This window comes from Bacillus rossius, chromosome 1, assembly GCF_032445375.1.
Source record: "Bacillus rossius redtenbacheri isolate Brsri chromosome 1, Brsri_v3, whole genome shotgun sequence".
NCBI lineage: Eukaryota > Metazoa > Arthropoda > Insecta > Phasmatodea > Bacillidae > Bacillus > Bacillus rossius.
Window position 1 is genome coordinate 309,222,657 of NC_086330.1, and position 15,163 is coordinate 309,237,819.

The following is a 15,163-nucleotide window of genomic DNA, read 5'->3' on the forward strand; positions in this document are numbered from 1 at the left end:
AGTCAGTATTAATACCTACATAGTTCACAGTGGCACGTGTAACTATTAGCAAATATACAGTGTTCATTCATTTTAAGATAGTACAAAAAATATTGTTTTCCTCATGTAAGCACAAATCAGGTGAATGCAGGACTTTTTTTTTTTAGAAAGCTCAGAACAAACTGCTCAAAGCAGTCACAAGCCACACCAGTCACAAAAGTTTTACCTTCTGCGTTAAAGTTTCAGTATTTTCTTTTAAACTAAATCTTTGCTAGCTAAACAGATGAAAAAATGTGAAAAAATATAAAGACCTTATGTTTCACTTTTATTTATTTACAATTGCAGTCCAGTTTTTTAAATCTATGAGCCTAAAAATAATCTTTCATGACACGAAATTACATCATATTGTGTTCTTTTATACATATTTTTTGTGTAAATAAATATGGCTGAGCCAATTTTTTTTTTTTTTAATTTAAGAAATTAAAAGGTAGCACCTTTTTCAATTTATATTTATACTGAAAATATTTTTATGCATAGATATGTAACATTTACATTGAACAGTGTTAAAAAATGGTGTTCAATGTTTAATTTTAACTGTTTTGACATAAAAATATTCTAATATCATAAGGATAGTGTTTTGGATGCATTAAATACTAATGTCACTGCATGAATTAAAGATGTAACAATGAATGTGTAAGTTGCAGGAAAGTTTGAAATGGTATTGGTGGAGAAGGGGTGGGGAGGGGGGAGGGGGTTGGAGGTGGAGAGACAAATTTTTAATAACATTTCCTTGATAATGTGATATATTTGGTTAAAAGTGACATAAAGGTTTTTTTTTGTATATGAACGTAGACCAGTGGAATTGAGCATAAATGATAACAAACACATTACGAAAGCAGCAATTTATAGTTTGTATCTTTCTTTCATAATAATGATACTACACACAAAATCACTATGCTTTCATAGTGTACTTTTTAAACATATCTTATGTGAATTACTATGAAACACAATCCATACCATGATATGAACCGAGAGCTGCAAGTACAATCACTGCTGTGTGGTTACATGTTTTATTGGTCATTCTCTTTTGGTTTGATTTTACATCAAGAACCTTGGTTTTCTATTTTGATTTTATTTCCAAATAAAAAATTTCATTCCTCAGAGCTAAACAAAACATATGAATAAGGTTTGTCATTCTATCTAAACCATTCAAAGGTTATTGAAAACAATTCAATAACACAGAACAGAGAAGGATATTTACTTTTTAAGTAAATGTATTTTCAAGCTGACCTAAACCATGGAATAGAGCTAATCACTGCTGACTTGCAGATCTTGATGGCGAGATACATTCTCATTCTCAGGTTTTTCAAAGTCATCTTATTGAATGTTAAGACTAAATAAAACTTTGTTTGTATAATTTTATGTTAAAACTGATCTTACTATTGTATATTTAAAATTGAATTATAACAAAGTATTACTCCTGAAATTAATGAATTGAATATGAAGACATCAATTAAAAGAAGTGTTCCAAAAACAATCAAACATAATTACAGGTTCACAGAAAAGCATATTACTTAAATTAAGGATTTAACTCAAACTCAAGGGCATCACACTTCATATAACGTCTATCTCTGTGGTCACTGGTACAAAAGGAATCAACATGATTTTTTTTTTTTAAATTAGTTTTAAGCAGTCTTCCGCAAAACCTTCCAATAAATTGTGGGGATTAATGTTTTATAATTTCAAATGAAAGAATGGTGGTGTAAAAAGCATGGCTGGCTTTAAATCTGGCAAATATTTTAGCAATAACAGAAAAGATTTTCCTGGCACCATTAAACAGTAAAGAATGATACAGGGATGAATACTTTTCAAGTTTTCCAGCCATTGACATGCTCCAGTTTTATACTGTTAAATCACTGCATGCCCGTAGTTTCAAAAATTTGTTGCAACTACAGTCTGTTTGGTGGGTTCTGTTCACATCCTGATGCGAAGTGTGACATATTAAACAGTGCTCAAAAGTGGCAATAAGTGATGCTTTTTTTAGGTAGTTTATGTGTTTTTAAACTAAGCTGTTCAACTTGCTAGGCAGACAGATAATTGCCGATAGTTTTCAAGGATTCACAGGTTTCTCCCAGATTTTCAGTGGCTGGATAATACAGTAAACACTTAAGGAATCTACTTTGGCATCTATAACATATACTTAAAAATAGGTACTCTTTTCAAAGTGTTGAGCATGGCCAATACCTTGGAACAAACCCAGTCATTGACACACTTGACGGAGATGCTGTAGTGGATGACAGCGCGGTATTGGTCGTGCAGAATCAACTCGCCCTGGAAACAGCAGCAAACAGGATGGATAGTCAGCGTGTGGGATAGCAACAAGGGTATCACCAGTTCGCGCTGATACGGAATTTCACGTACATTGCGTCTAATGCTTCCAAAATCCACCAACTATTAACCTGAGCTGCGTCCACTGGAATCACTTCTAATTTAACTGAACCAACAACAGAACAGGCTTTCTGATCTTTGTGCTGCAAATGCACATGTGAATAACTGTACACAACTAAATAACATGGAAGGGATTACTGTAAATTTACTGATGACAGGCTTGTTTGGAAAAATGTAAGTTACAAAAACAAGAAAAATTATTTTTATTTTATATACGAATTTAACAAAACTTATTTCTTTGGCCACATTTTTTTCTCATATTGGTACATTTATGTAAAATAGTGCCAGTTTTGTACATACATAAATTATTTATAAACATGAATACACCACAGATTGTCTACATATTTTGATATGAAATTCTTTACTAAAATATATACAGTAATTAAGAAAGAGCAACTTTAGCAAAAATATTCTTTTGCAATAACGTGTTCATCATTACAAACAAATAAGACATGTAACATGACTTTTTTGCAATAAAATTACTAAAACATTAGGCCTTAATACAACTTGAGGAAAGAAATTACGAAAAGCAAGACTTATAGTTTTAAAAACTGCAGAGAATTAAAAAAAAAAAAAATGAAATTATGAAAACAATGAAAATGTTAGTAATTGCACCATATTACAAATTTTTTTAATAAAGTTATGACAGTAACAATGGGCATTAAATTATGTCATTGGCTCTAATTTATTAATTTCATTCATAAAACATAGTACTTTAATGAAGAATTAACATAGTTTGTATCTGTTTTGATTATCTGTCTGTTATGACTTTTGAATAATGTTGTGTGTTGCCAATAGTCTTTTTTTTTTAACTTGGCTAACAAAAATGGAAGTTTACTCAGAACATCATTCAATTGTTTCAAGAAAACATATTTATCAATGAGGTTGTAGCATTGCAGTATACATGCCTTTTCTACAAATAAAATTGTTACTAAGAACGGGTTAGGTTGCCAGTATATTTTATTCTGAATTTATAATAATTTAATAATCACGTTTCTTCTGTCATCTTTTCAACTTTGTTTTGCTAGTTAAATTTACCTAATATTATGTGTAATGAGTTTTTTCTATTATTTATTTAAATTTGAATATTGTATTATAATTATATATTACGTTTTTATTAGAATGCAGATGTTGCATAATGGTTCTAGAACAAGGGACTGTGTCTGGGGTGATGTGAAGAGGCCTGTAAGTGCGAGTGAGAACAAAACAGTGATTCCCCAGTAAGAGAGAGACTGTAACGATATCTTGTCAAAGGGTGGGAACTGGAGGAGGACTACTCTTCACACGGTGTTGGAGAGAGAAGGAGAAAGTGAATCCCCTGTTTCTATGTGTGAAAATGGTTTTCAGTGTATATGTTCTGTGTTCTGATTGGCTTGTAATTGTTAGTGTGAATGAAGAGTGTATGTGATTGGTCGCTGAGGTCATGTGACTGTCCTTCCTGCGTGGAGGAACCAGTGCCATGATCTAGTCGTCGTCTGTCGATCGCTGCAAAACGAGGGCGCGTTCGGTGGTTTCTCGCCAAATATGTAGGAGAATTGTGGAATAGAAAATTTAACGTTGGTGGTCAGAGCCATGCCGAGTTTTAAGTTAACCTAACATTTTTATTTTCATTCGGCCATTTAAATAGAAATTGTGACCATCTTCGTCTGCATTTTGGCTCGTGGCGACTGTGTTTCGCCAGGTGCGGCCAGGTTTGGGGCCTCACTAGTTGTGTACTTCAAGTAACTTTTTACTGAAGGACTTAATCTACGCTTGTTTTTTTTTCTGCTTAATTTTCATCGCCCGAGCAAAAAGCAATTATCGACAATTGGATGGATGAGCTGAACGCGTGAGAAAATTATTGAAAGTGATTGGATTCGGTTGTTTCGTCTTTCGGACAATAAAAAAACTTTCAAATGGAAAAGAAAGAAAATCTTTTTATTTCATTAAGTGAAGTGTAATAAGGTATCATGCATCTCATGTATAAAATGTTTTTATTAAATATGTATTCTTACCCAACATACATGAAATAAGTTTTTTTTTGTGTTTAAATAATTGTTTATTCATTGTTTCACTAAATCATGGATTACTTATTTTTATTTTTATTTACCTGGTAATGCTGTTAAAGTCTCAATGAGAGAAAATTTAGGAAGAGCCCTTCTAGAACAATCTTTTGGCACCAGAGATCATACTGCTTGGTACTGCACTACATACAGGCTTCTGGTGCGCGACGACCGGCGGAGGAAGTTACCGATTAGACAAGGCGTTTCCCATGAAACATAGTATTAATGATGAGTCAAATCCCAATTTTCTCAAATTTGAATATCTAATTCAAATCCCAAAGAGTACGTTGAATACACCCCTCGATTCTGAATCTAGGTCCCAAGAGTCCAAAATAAAATAATTTATAAGAAAAAAAATTATTCACTACTAGCTGCAGTACATAACCTTGCCCGTGCTGAACACAGAGTGATATATTGTCCACGAGTTAAAGCAAAATGGATAGCACTATATGACAGTGTAGTGGACATAGAGAAGTGACACACAATTACTGTTTGTCTATGACCTATGGTTTTCTGTTTACCCATGGGGATCAGTTGAATGGTTTAGAAGTTGATGCCCTGCAGCGCCATCTAGTGGCCAGTTATAGCAAAATGGATATCTTGAAAATATTCTCCGTGTTCAAATATCTAAGTATACCAATTTCCATAGAGATTGATTGAACGGTGTAGAAGTTGATAAACTGTAGCACCATCTAGTGGTGAGTTATAGAAAAATGGATATTACAAAAATATTCTCAGTGTTCAAATATCTATGTATACTAATTTTCATGGGGATCGGATGAATGGTTTAAAAGTTGAGTTGTTACAGCGCCAGCTAGCGGCAAGATACAAAAAAAATGGAGAGCATAAAAACCTTCTCTGTGAAAAAACACTTTGATGTGCCAACTTTCAAGGCGATCGGTCAAACAGTGTCGAAGTTTATCAACCTCATACATATAAAATTCCTATATTATATGTATAGACGATCCGCGGCGTAATTGACTGTTGGATCATCTCTGAACGCCAAATGTTTATGTCGTAATGTCATGCTTGGCAGTTTGTTTTGTGGCCGCTCCAACTGAGAGAGTCGTACTCGACTGTATTCGTTGTTCTGGTATCATAATCGATTCCACTTGAGAAATTCTTATTTGATTTTCTTCCAAACTGCGTCCCTACTCTTCGTCAGTCTCATTTACTCGACGATCATATAGTTGGCTTGTGTTGCGTGTATGCTGACCAATATTTCCATGCCTCACTGGTGGTATTTATACCAATTAACTACGAACTAAATTCAATTTAAGTTCCAATATGATAATTTTAATGGTTATGTTATGCTATGAAAACATGTTACGGTTTTGAATGCACCAAAGATATGATTACCACAGGTAAAACACTGAAATTATCAATGTGGAATTTGATGAATTTTAAGGTTATATTATGAAAATATTTGATGGTTTTGAATGCAAAAAAAAAATACAATAACCACTGATGAAACACTGAAATATTTAATGCGGAATTTTTTGTTGTTATGAAAACCTGTGACAGCAAACTCTCAAACCGAACAAATGTTTTTAGAATTTTCTGGTTGATTTCCCAAAAATTTTCTTTCATACAAACCAAGTCTTGACAATTACGAATACAAAAAAAAAAATCTCGGTCGAGCAGTTTTCAAGTGGTGATCTTACAAACATGCCGCAATTGATTTTAAACATTCAACTCTTTAAATTCATGAACTAAGTTTTCAGAATCAAAACACATTGTAATTTTATTTATACAATTACATGTTAAAAGTACAATATCTTGGGGAATGGTAACAGAAAAGGTATTAAGAAAAATATTGACTTTGTTAACTTAAAAATGTTTCAGTGTTTAATTTTTTTTTTTTACTTACTTCATTTTCTCTAATATTTTTTATATTCTTTTTACTCAAATATTGAATCCTTGGAATACTAAGGATTTATGGTCTTTGGGAATTTGAGGATTCGATTGGCCCATCCTTGCACAGGACGGTATGCATTCATGTGCAGTGTGGAAAGAAGGCCCAAAAAAAACACAATGAGAGTGAGTTGATGCGAGGGCTGAACTAGCCAAGAAAAAGATGCACAAAGACATTGTATTGAAAAACAATTATTAACATTGATGTCACCGAGAAAGTCAGAATTCAATATTGTACAAGCAGTATGTTTTTTTGATTAAGCATTAGCATTAGTACTGTAAGAGTGTAAGGCCACAAAGAGAGCTACAAAGGGGATGAATCTGACACAGCCTAGCATAACTAAGTGGGCATGCCAGCAAGAAGAAGTATGTATGCATATTACCATGCCAGTGGCTAGAGCGTGCAGCCGTGCACCAACATCCAAGAGAAACTGTAGGTTTTGGTGTTTATGTTTTAAGCAGCTTTTAATTTGCACTGAAACACAGTTTTCTGAAGAGGATTCACTAGGTGTGAAAACAGTTGCTGTATGACCTAGATTTGTAAAGGTTGTAAAATCAAGTAGGTAATACAAACGGGGACTCTATTCGCAGTTGCTGGTCAGTGGCACTTATAGTTCATGGTACATAGACGTAATTAATTGCAAAAGAGTAACATCATGCTGCTGGTATTACGCATCAATCTGGTGTGTTACAATTAGTATGTTGGTGTGAGCAGTGCAAGAAATAGCATCATACAGAGAATCAATTTTTTTGTAATTTGATACTGGCTATGGTTAGAGACCGGTTTTTCAGGAAAAATACAGGTTTCAGCAGATTTTTTGTGCAATGCCTAAATGTAACATAGTACTTTATTTGATTTTACAAGTATGGACTTAATTAATCCTTGAAGTTACATAATAACATTAAGCAGTCTGCAGAAGTTAATTACTGATGTATTCTCTGAATGGCTTATATTTTTTTTTTATATTTACAAATTAAGATAAATTACGTGTAAAGAAGTAGAGCATAGCCTTAGAAGTATAGAATATAAACAGGAGGCTTAGTGGTTTAAAGTTATTTTCGTGTCGGATGCAAGTTGTGATAATCCAGATTTATAAAAATAAATTATCTGGTACATTATGAGTTTCACTGATTTTTCCTTCCAGAGAGCCAAAGAAGTTAGCCAAAGGGTTTTTGTGAATAGGCAGCTGGTCCTAATCATAGACTCTAGGACACAGCAACCTGAGAGGTTTGACTTGTAAAGAAGTCTCCGCCAGGTCTGTGTGCCCAACAAACATACAGTGGCGCTCAGGCAGCACACACTATCAACGTACATGTGAAGGACTTGTTAGGCCCTATGACATGAACATGACCCCCAGGAGCATGTGGGCAGACAAGTTAGTACCCTCAATCCTTAAAGATGTGTAATATATGCGGTTGTTGCATGGAACGCGAGACGCGAGGCGACCATTGAGCACGCAGCCCAACGGTACTCCGGCTGCAACCCATTACATGACCATTACGTGCGCATTGGAATTCCCAATCATGTGGCCATGCACAACACCTGCCATAAAAATAATGAGTAAGACTGTACCCGAGACGTTCGTGAGAACTATGTTGAGTAATATCATGAGGACTGTAATTAGTATAACGTGTGTGAACATGACTATGGATGAATGAATCAGGTGTTACTAACCTTGCATGAAGTGGGACTTTTGGAGGCAGGACTGCCGTAGGTTATGAATGAGGCTATTACACCGAGTAACGCATGCACGCATTAACGAAATGTGGAGCATGTTTGTGTCAAGGAAATTACGAGGCACGCCACCTCATGGAATGTGCCCGCCTGTGGCAACATGACTGCATCAAAGAGAGTGAACGAAATGTACTGCGCAAGTACTTCACCTTCGCGTTGTGTCCCATACCTAACCACAAAGGTGCGGTATGGTGCAACGCCACCGATAAACTTCTCTTCACAACACTCTCCAACACATCCCGATCCTCCGACGCCCGCCATCATGAAGCCGTACCCAAAATGTGTGACTGGAGCATCCCTTTCTTAATGTGTTCCAGGTATTTTTTGGACGAACGATAATCTATGTACGTGTGATGAAAATCAAAAAATGTGTTCATGTCTGCATTTATAAAACCACCAAAAAAAAACTTCTCAATTTCCTAACACATCCAATGAATAGGATTAAAAACTAGTGAGTTATTTACCCACAGCAAACATCACAAGTTTTAAAACATGCACAACTTAGAACATTGGATGCCCCACGTTGGGCACTTTTTCTAATAGTCGCGAAGGGTGTGAATTAGGGTCTCCGAAAATACTAACATGTTACTAAAATAATGTTTTCTTGCTGAAACTTTGGATAATATTTGGTGCCTTCTCAGCTTGGGTTGTTTAAATACTACCTCTAATTGCAAAATTAGTATTTTATTTCATGGCTTAATGTAAAAAAAACTGGAGAAAACATTCTTTATAGTCGGTTATGTCAACAATTCATCATGGCAGAGATCCACTACTATTAAAATTTCTGACGACAACTCTAGTGCCCTTTGTCACTTTATGAGGAACGGCAGAATCATTCTCAAAATACATTCATAAACACACTTTCATGGCCAAAAATGTAAACAATCTGAAATTCACACCCAAAAAATATAAACAGTATGAAATTACAAACACTGGCATCTCTTACACAAATACACACTGACAAAAATGTGACAAATGAGTAACCTGCATATTCAAACACAACAGGGAGTTTCCTGGCCTGAGCTTCATATAAAACCTACAATTAATACAATTTTTCTGACAGCTGCACAAAATCAGGCCACATTGTCATACTAAACACCACATTACGCTGGAACTGGACAGTGATAGCAAGCCACTTGTAATGAACCTGATGTGCCTGTCAATCAGTGCTCCTTCCATGTTTTCTGTGCTTGTAATAATTATAAAGGAAAGAAATGCAACAATGTTGGCCACCTTATGACTTGTCTAACTCGCTCCATTGAGGATGATGCTCCACTTGCCACGGACTAACTCAGTTGTTTACTTTACATCTGCAAGTGACGCGACGAAGAGAAGCCTGTGTGGCTCCGAGAATCACAGTCAACTCAGATGAATACCTGTTTGGTCTCGATCCACCGAGAGGCTTCCTGCTTCGTGTTAAACTCGACAAAAGCAAAGCCTCGTGATGCACCTACAGAGATGAATCAACATAATCTTGTGTTATTAAAACCAATTCTTTAACACTTTCAGTACACACGTATTGCCCTTCGTTCTAGTCACCCTTGCTAAATATTCCACTAATAAATTAATAACAAAATTTTGCCAGAACATTATAATAAGTAATCACTTATAATAAATATTCTGTCATTAAAATATAACAAAACTATATGAATAAATGTTGTATGGCAATCATAGCATCAAAGATAAATGCATACATTAGGAACATTTATTTTTATAGTCAACAGTCTAAATTTCTATACAATGGAACCCCACATTATTCTTCTCAACATTCACAAGTAAATTTTTGTGTTAAAACACTAGTACAGCTGGATTCCGGTTTAATCTAATGTTTAACACTTCCATATAACTGAGAATAAAAAATTAAGGATTTATAGTTTGAAGTGATAAAAATAAATTAACAGCAGTCTCAAATCATTCCAGAATAGCAGCACCCATATAAAAAAGGGCTTGCTTTCATCAGCAGTCACTGCACAGATGGTCAAAGCATGGTTGCCACAAATGTATGAATTGTTAAACACCCAGACGCAACTAGGTTTTTCCTACCCTGCCAGTCATCACTAGGAGCACAACACTTATCTAAATGTACTGTAAAATGGTTTGAGAACTAAGACTTGCTAATGTTTTGGTTACAGCTCGAAAATAAATTGTTAGAAATATCTGGTGAGAATAATGTGAAACCCAACAACAAATGCAAGAGAGCTATTAAAAAATCCTTAACCAACAGTAATGACAACAAAATTAAATAAACCAACTCAGTGTGCGAGACCCCACCTTTAAAGTGAAAAGCTTCTTAATAAGGTCTTATTGTACATAATGGCTCGTGGTTTAAGAAATGCAGGTTGATATACACAAAGCAAGCAGGTGAGAAAGCACAAGGTTTAGGTGGGGAAAGGAAGTTTTGAGATTGGGAATGTGACTGAGCTGATTCTTAGGGAAGTGACACTGGGCGAGGAGATTAAAAGTGATGTACGAAGTGCAGAAGGTCAGGATGGGGCAGTAGAGAGGGTGAGGTATCGCTAAAAGGGCCAAAGATGGAGGAATGGTCAGGCTGTTGAAGGAATGCCAGATGGGTAACAAATACGTGACAAGTTAAGGTGGACTGGAGGGGAGGGGCTGCAGAACTAGGCTGGGGCACCCTGCATTAAATTCCCCAAGGTCAAAAGTGACTCACTTTTGAGTCATATTCACACTTCAAAATCACTGAACTTACTAACATTCATCTTCTTCAGATCAGGTTGCTTAGATTACTTGGAACTATCAATCTACCATGCATCATGATCAAGCACATTTGCTGCAACCATTTTGTTTGAATAACAAAACAAAAAAATGTCAAATTCAATAAAATATTTAAGCTACACATGTTCATGTGTGTTTTGTCTCAAAAAAAAAATTCTCATTTTGGAAAGTAAATTTTTCCAAATTATAACTGTGTGAAAGGTAAGGAAAAGTCTTCGTTAATAAGGAGAAATTGAAACCACCTAACCAAATTATACTGCATACAAAAACTCCATCAATTATTTATAATAGTACAAGCTTTTTTAAATAATTATTAATTTTTTGGAGGTGTTATACACATCTGAGTGATACACAAAAAGTAACAATGCAAGTTAAAATTTTGGTAGTAGCCTACTAGCAGTATTTCAGTAAAAAAAAACCTCTGTGACAGCATCATTATTTAGCTCCTTCATACTTGTGGCAACCATGTTTGAACCCAATTAAGAAGGGCGGAAGGCAGCAGGAGAGTAGCTTCAGGCTCCAATGATAAGCATTTCGCAACCTTTTGAGAGTATTAAACCTATTATTGAAGTATTGTAGTGTCATCCACTACTCAGCATTCCTAATAAGAAAAAAAAATACAAAATGTCTATTGTATCAAGTTTGTACAGAAAGTAAGTTTCCCACACTAGACAATGTTACCCAAGAGATTTAGGGCTTGATTTTTTAAACAATATTTGGCACTTTGCAATTACTCGCAATATCGCTGTCCTAATGACCGAGAAGAATGACTGTGAGGTCAGGTCTGTGGTAAAGGTTTTGAATAGGGGTGTTTCGACACAAGAAACTGGTGTATAACATCAGCCTATTGTTAGCTCTCAAGCGATGCCAACGTATCAGCGCCGGTATAAAAATGTGTAGGATTTTGATTTTTTTTTTAAATACTTGTCTTGGTGTATGTATAATTTCAGCAAAAATTCAGCTAACTGGTAATGTTTCACTACAAAATGATGCGTGCACAGGCTGAACCAAGCAGGCCAGCTGGCTGCCCCGGCGGTGGCATGGTGACCCCACCCTCTTCAGGTCTGGTCGGACACTTGCATCCTCCTCTTCCCCTCTTCACTTCATGTTTCTCACAGGAGAATAAATAAGGTGTTCTTTCATAACAGGTTTCAAGTTTGTATCATGATCCTTAATTTTTTTTAAAGTTACGGTAATTTTAACATTAGAACAAATAACATTCCACAGACAAGTGATATCTGGGGATATGACAAGACATTCCTTCCTTATGTCAACTGCCTGTGCATCTCTCCGCCCCTCTGGTCTCCCCAACCACAAGCAGCCTTCATCTGACACCAGTCCCGTCCGTTAAGGTTACTCATTCGGAAGTGTGTTATTAAAATTGGTATAAGTTATCTCTACAACAGGAACTTAACTGACTTACGCTGATTTACAAAAGGAAATGTTATTTGAAACTAATTGCAGTTTTATCATGAAAAATAAAACTTCTAGCTTAATTTTCAATTTGCTCAAAAAATTGATTCAAACTCAAAATACCTGGTTTGCAGCTGGTGGGAAATACATGTTTTTTTTTGTTTGTTTTTTTAATAAATTAGGCTTGTCGAACAGGTACAGTATCGTGAACGCTATGTTTATTTATAGTACATAGTTTTAATTATATTTTTATCTTTTGAGAATTCACTAACATTATAAAAAGAAAACCTTAAAAGTTACAAACTTAGGCACTGTCGTAATTACAAGTAAACAAAAATATTGTTTACCTAATAAATTATACACAATTTTTCGCTTCACTTGCTTTGAATTTAGAATTTTGAAATAAAATAATGAAATTGTCCAACCTCATTAGAAATATATATATATATATATATATATATATATATATATATGTGTGTGTGTGTGTGTGTGTGTGTGTGTGTGTGTTTCAATTATTTATTCAAATTGTGTGGCTAGTAATGTAAATGTCGATTGTAATATCAGGTACTTGTGGTGATATCGGTGGTTGTAGAATTGGGATATCAGGAAAAGGAGGTACTGAAACAGTCCTAGTTTTGAATGCACAGAACATAGCGCTCACTGATCACCATGTGTGTGAGCTGTGTCAAGTGTATGAACAGAACATCATGGCCAGCAGGTTTCCTAATGTTGTCAAAATGCCCAAGATGAAGTATTAAGCTGACAGCAGTGCCGGTGCGGCAAGGCATTTCGGAGAACCAGTCTTTCACTGTGTTGTCACGAAGAACCTGATGCCCAGGCACAAAGCAAACGCATGGTGATAAGCATGGATGGTTCCTAACTGGCAACATTTTACGGACCAATTCCTCAACAGGATCACCGCAAGTCTGGAAGATCTCTGCTCAGAACAGAACTCAAGCAGTGTCACTGCAGAAACCGATATGCTGTGTGTTGAGGACTTTGACTTCCTGGCCAGAGGTGATACGGTGAATGCTGATTATTACGTTGAACACAGGACTTTGTAAAGGGCCATTCAAAAGAAGCAGCATGGGAGAGGCTACAAGCAGGTGTTGTGTTGATCCCCAATGATACTCGCCCATGCTTCTGCAGGATTTATTGGGGAGGTGTTTGCCCTTCTACCCTGTGGTCAACTCTCACTCCCACCCATTGTCAACTGTTCTTACTACACAACCAATTCCAGACCAGTCAGCATTTTCAAAGTAACGCAGGAATCCAAAATTTGATTCTACAGTATGACAAGTATCTCTATTTTGTAGAGAAGTAGCTGAACCCTTGGTGTATTTGTTAACTTACACCTTGTATCTCCTTCAAGACAGCGGGGACAGGGCTGCACTGTTTGTACAGTAACATACTGTCGGAGTCATGTAAAACCATGATGAATAGTGTTGGGTGTTCTAGCCATCAGATAGGTAATAAAAAAAAACCTCAAAGTTATAATGCTGGTAATAGTTTGGTCCTCTTGTATCCATACAGCACACTATCAATCTTGCTTTAATAAAACTCTTGTGACATTGGAGTTTCCAGTGTACTTCTGTGTCAGGATCATGCCGCAACAAACAACTCTTATCTCATACAAAGTTGGTGATTTCTTCAATTTTACAAGAAATTGAACAATAAAAATCTCAAGTTCATAATTACATCTGATATCCTGGTAACACAGGCAGGATGGAGTGAGATGAAGTCTTCACTACAAACCAGTCAAGTCTGTATGCAGAACCTTACCCGCAGCATGGTTAGTTGTGTTACTTAACTTCTTTAAGAAAATTGACTGCATAATTACTGAAACTCATTTTTTACTCAGAAGTCTGTTTATAAAAGTGCAGTGTGTTTTAGATTTATCAGAAAACTTTTAATTTCTTTAGGCTGACTAAGGCCCAAAAGAGAAAATATGTTTCAGAATCTATGATATTTTAGGCTTGCTGTAGACAGAATGTATCGAAGAAGGTTGTATGCATTAGGTCTTGTTTGCACTAAACAGGAGGCTGTGGGCTGGGTTGCCACTATCAAAAGCTGACACAGTGCTATCTTTTTGAATGTGTTCTCCTGGATTCGTTTCTCGGCCAATGAGAGTATGTTTCTTAACAGATATTACTTCTGACAGCAAAGCAGTCATGATAACTTTGGATTCAGAACTCCAAGCATTCTAAAAATTTTTGCTTTTCTTGAAGGCAACATTACTTGTGCATGTTTCATATGTTAAAAAACATTTTTTTCAAATAATTATATATACCAAAAAAATATTTTAATGCTTACATGAAACCTTTAAATATTATTTTGCAATATTTGCCAAGAATATCTTCAAACATTTTTTGTTGTTAAAAAAAATTATAGCCTAATTTTTTTATATTTAATGGCATGATCTATATGTGTAGTAAAATAACTAACAAAATTTGAAGATTTTAAAATGTGAATTCAAGATCCAACAATCTAAATAAAAACAGAGCATTGTAGTTCTCATGATTATCTTGTACCATAAACCATTATTATAAATATTTTAACATTTCATAACCCCATGAATAATATTTCCCTTCCATTAAGCAGAATCTTGAACACGAGCCTAAATGTGTGACTACAGTAGCAATACAGTAGCACTGCAATAATGAAATTTAAACATGCCTAAGACAACTTTTAACCTGTTTCAATAATAGTTTCATGCTGCGGCCTCTCGTCTGAAGCTGACAAGACGTGTTTTATTGCTCACTCACATGCATCAGGAGTCAAGCAGCCGAATGTTTGTTGTTGTGTATGTTCTTGATAGCAACGTGAAACAGTAACATTAATTCTACATTGATGAAAGTCAGAAATTCTTGGGGTTTTCAATGCCCCAAGATAAAGG

General features: G+C 35.4%; 1 protein-coding gene across 2 annotated transcripts in view; it reads right to left on the bottom strand.

The window, feature by feature from the left end:
* Nucleotides 1–15,163, bottom strand: part of LOC134527889 (RNA-binding protein 5-like) — a 200,435-nt gene that overhangs the window by 112,548 nt on the left and 72,724 nt on the right. For both annotated transcript variants that reach the window (XM_063360892.1, XM_063360891.1), the window contains exons 7-8: nucleotides 9,495–9,568; nucleotides 2,224–2,310 (exon numbers count right to left, since the gene is read on the bottom strand). In XM_063360892.1, coding sequence (XP_063216962.1) covers nucleotides 2,224–2,310; nucleotides 9,495–9,568 — 161 coding nt within the window. The remainder of the gene's footprint in view (nucleotides 1–2,223; nucleotides 2,311–9,494; nucleotides 9,569–15,163) is intronic.